General features: G+C 40.8%; 1 protein-coding gene across 1 annotated transcript; it reads left to right on the top strand.

Annotated features, from left to right (window-relative positions):
• The first annotated feature begins 544 nt into the window (after positions 1–544).
• Positions 545–2,720, top strand: LOC114413754 (zinc finger protein SHOOT GRAVITROPISM 5-like). Its single transcript, XM_028378299.1, has 3 exons — positions 545–1,041; positions 1,129–1,528; positions 1,749–2,720. The coding sequence occupies exons 1-3, from the start codon at positions 945–947 to the stop codon at positions 2,452–2,454; spliced, it is 1,203 nt and encodes a 400-aa protein (XP_028234100.1). The 5' UTR covers positions 545–944; the 3' UTR covers positions 2,455–2,720.
• The last annotated feature ends 1,465 nt before the right edge of the window (positions 2,721–4,185 follow it).

Here is a 4,185-nt window from a genome sequence, read left to right as displayed (position 1 = left end):
ATGAAAGACTTGGTTTATAGTATTGATATGTGTGATTGTTGGTTTTGGATTTGTGAAAACTGACATGGATTTAATATTGTTCTCAGTTCTCTCTGTGTAATCAGTACTAGAAAGTACGTGACATCAATAGCATTTATGCGATAACATGGTTTAATATCTTGCCTCTGTTCTTGAACTCGAGGTAAAATGACGGTATGTGTTGGGGCCATTGAGCAATATTGCAACATTACTAACCTCACCTAGAAAAGACAATGTTGCCAGTTTTTACTTGCAAGTGTTAAGATGATGCCCCTAGTTTACCAGAAAGCAAAGCACCTTGGACAGAAAAAATAATGACCCCGATTGACTGGAATGCCCCTGAGGGTGACTTCACATCCCCATTATCACTTTTACAAAAGCTGCCTCAAGTGAAATTAATTAGAAATACTGCGTGTGGGTACAATGGTCTATAAAGATATATCTGCCTCTCGCCTCGCCCTTGTTTCTAACTACTACTTGTAAGAGAGAGGGCAAAGGAAAGTAGTGAGAAGGTTTGGGTAGTGCGTGCGAGTGTGACAAAAATAGGAAGCTTACGTGTGTATTTGGGGGCTTGGCCTGTATTTATGCATGCAAAGCAAAATTTTACTGTGTGATGAAATTACGAGAGGAGAGAGGGCCGGTTTTGTTTGTTTGTGGGGATGTTTTTCTTCTGGAGCCCATCAAGTTTTGAGCTTTCTGATTGGGTCTCACTCTCTCTGTCTCTTTTTGAAAGTTTATTAAGACAATACCTGTTGAAGATGAGGGTTGGAAGGAAGAGAGGAACCCAGAGAGAGAAAGCTGTTGCAAAAAGCTGAAAGCTTTTTTTAATTTCCTTCCTCTATTCTAGTCTTAGGTACCCGTATCTATCATCATCCTCCTTCTCTTAATTCTAGCTATTATCATACAACTAATTAAGAAGGATTGACATGTTAGTAGTCAATAACTCATCTCCCACTTCTGAGGCCGAGAATGGTACTGCTGCTGCCACTAATAAGAGGAAGAGAAGGCCTGCAGGAACACCAGGTGCGTGCGTGCACGATTCGTTCAAATCTCTTATTTCTTAATTATTATATATATATGTTGATGATGTTGGTTGTGAATTAAACGCAGATCCAGATGCAGAAGTGGTGTCCCTCTCACCCAAGACCTTGCTGGAATCAGATCGTTATGTGTGTGAGATCTGCAACCAGGGATTCCAGAGGGACCAGAACCTTCAGATGCACCGGCGGAGGCACAAGGTGCCGTGGAAGCTGTTGAAGAGGGAAACGCCGGTGGTGAAGAAGAGAGTGTTTGTATGCCCGGAGCCTAGTTGTTTGCACCATGACCCATGCCATGCTCTGGGTGATCTTGTTGGAATAAAGAAGCACTTCAGAAGGAAACACAGCAATCACAAGCAATGGGTCTGCGAGAGATGCTCCAAAGGCTATGCGGTGCAGTCCGATTACAAAGCACATCTCAAAACTTGTGGCACCCGAGGACACTCTTGCGATTGTGGCCGCGTTTTCTCAAGGTACGTAATTACTTAATTAATACATTTTACTGATCGATCATCAATATCAAGAACCAGCTGCCTAGTTTGCTTTCCTTTTATTTAGTAGTTTCTTAATTGACTTCTTTTCCAAGCACTATCATAATTCAATTATATATATTATATTTTTGAATGCTCGATCGTCTACATAGATATATATACATATATATATATATATATATAAGCAATGATTCTTTTGTAGGGTGGAGAGCTTCATTGAGCACCAAGACGCGTGCAACGTGGGGAGGTTGGGGCCAGAAACACAGCCACAGCCACAGACACAGACACAGGCAGTGCAAGCTGCTGCATGCTTGTCTCGAACAGCTTCAAGCGAAACCAATTTCAGCAATGGAGCCCCTTGGCCCCAAAGCGGTACTGTAATAATTCCAAAGCCCTCCGTAACAGTATTAGAACCCTCCTCATACTCCAACCCTACTACCACTGCCGAAACCAACATCATCAACGACGTCCACCCCAACCTGGAGCTTCAGCTCTCTACAGCTACTCCTTCATCCAAAGCTAATTATAACCACTCCATACAGACACAGTTGCAGCTATCCATAGGGATAGGGTCCTTGGAAGAGCAGTTGAGGATAGCGATGGCTGAGAAAGCGTTGGCGGAAGAGGCAAGGAAGCAAGCCAAGAGGCAGATCGAACTGGCTGAACTTGAGTTCACTAACGCCAAGAGGATAAGACAACAAGCGCTTGCGGAACTTGACAAAGCCTATGCCTTGAAGGACCATGCAATCAAGCACATCAATTCAACCATGCTTCAAATCACTTGCCTCGCTTGCAAGCACCATTTTCAATCGCCAACCTCCCACGACAACTCTTTCGTCTTCAGCTACATAACACAAGCTCAAAGCCAACTAGAAAAACATCGACTCAAACCCATTATTAACTCTTAAACATTCTCCATTAATCCCTTCCTTCTTTTATTACCACTGCTACTACTATTATTTTGTTTTTCTAGCTACCCTAGCGAATTAATATCCTTAATTTGTGAATTGGTATACCATGTGAAGTGAGTGCTATGGTTATGTACGTGGGATTAATAGCCAGCGGGGTGTGTTATTATTAATGTAAATGTAAATTAGTCGCATCTTGTGCCATGTTGATTAATTAAATGCAGACTATAATATGATGAGCAGGTTTTGCTGGATGTACGTGCGTATATATGGGTTAAATAATTTGGTTCTTTAATTTGTAGCTACAGTAGTATATTATTGGATTATAATATCGTCCACGGTGTAATGATGTAGATGTGGTCGTATATATATGCTAGTAGTATAGTATACAGTACTAGTACATGTTGTATTGATTCTGGATCGTTAGGTTTTTCTCTCGTGCATTGCAATGAATGAGAGTCAGAGAAGCACTGAATTCCCCACCCTTTAGTTTTGGTTGTTTTGGATTATCTGTTTGGACTATGTGTAGATCTTTGTTGGTCGAAAGCGGAGAAGTCCTTAACAAGCATTAAAGAATTGTACTGGAGAAATTGAGAAAGGAAATGAGAGAGAGAGAGAGAAAGAGAGAGAAAAGGGAGGGAATCCAGATAGCATTGGACTGCTATTCTGGCGACTTATAAATGTGAATAAAAAGCAGCATGTTTTTCAGTGCCACTGGGTGAGGGGTTAATGACAGTAGCAGACTCAGTCGTCCCTCTCAAGGCTCTCAAAGCGTTCAGACACAAACAAACTCTATTCATGATGACCACCTTAACGTCTCTTGCATCTGAATCAGGGCCATGACAGATGTGGCCCGCCCGCAGAACCAGAACCAGCATCTTTCCAAATATGCAGAGACCATTCTAGGCTTGCTTTTGCTTTTGGGGACGGGTTACAAACGAATTGATTTACTACTTGTGTTTTTTTTTTCTGTGTCTGTGTGATTTACTATTAACCAAAAAAAAAAACACTCTACTCTATTTCTATCATACATTGCTTAGTCGTAGTGCGTGTGCTTCTCTTCTCTTCTGCATGTGGTCCTCTTTCATTGCTAGAACCAATACAAAAAGCAGTAGAAAGGCCAAAGATATGAGCAGCGCTTAAAGTGTCGTATTTGTTTAGTTTCCGCAGCTAGTAGCTTTTTATCTTGGACCATGTGCTTCTTCTCTCTCGTCTATGAATCGTTGTAATTGCTTGGCTCACTTTTACCTGACGCAAAAAAATTGCATATGCTGTATCGTATGTATGTATAATTATTATCAACTGGTGTCTGGTGGAGGTTGCACTGTCAAATGTCAATTGACCTCGGGGTCCTATTCCTCTCTTATTGTAATACTTAGCATTAACAAACTAGTGGGTGGGTTGAGTTTAGTCCCATATTCAGTACCCCTTTATTTTCTTATCATCTCACTAACATCCCCATCCCCATCTTGTACAAATAAAGTAAAAGGGTAAATCATCACGCTAACTAAATTTTACGACTCCATTATATATGTCAAATCGATAAACGATCCAGTTTCTACTGCAATTGCAAAACAATTATTGGGATGACCAACGTTTTCTCTAAACTGATTTTTCAATATTGTGTCAGAAAATGAAATGTTTTAGAATCTGTGTTCACAGTCAGCATCAAATTCAGACCCTGCGATTTTCTATTGTTAGAGGAATTAAGCATAAATACTACTATTATTA

Source organism: Glycine soja, chromosome 5 (assembly GCF_004193775.1).
Source record: "Glycine soja cultivar W05 chromosome 5, ASM419377v2, whole genome shotgun sequence".
Lineage (NCBI taxonomy): Eukaryota > Viridiplantae > Streptophyta > Magnoliopsida > Fabales > Fabaceae > Glycine > Glycine soja.
Note: the sequence above shows the minus strand (reverse complement) of the source record. Positions and strands in the feature narration are given on the sequence as shown.

What these genes read in the sequence shown, in the direction of transcription:
- LOC114413754 (XM_028378299.1), top strand. Translation starts at nt 945, where the DNA reads ATGTTAGTAGTCAATAACTCATCTCCCACTTCTGAGGCCGAGAATGGT. An exon ending in AAGGCCTGCAGGAACACCAG is followed by an intron (nt 1,042 to 1,128) that starts GTGCGTGCGTGC and finishes AATTAAACGCAG; the next exon opens with ATCCAGATGCAGAAGTGGTG. An exon ending in TGTGGCCGCGTTTTCTCAAG is followed by an intron (nt 1,529 to 1,748) that starts GTACGTAATTAC and finishes ATTCTTTTGTAG; the next exon opens with GGTGGAGAGCTTCATTGAGC.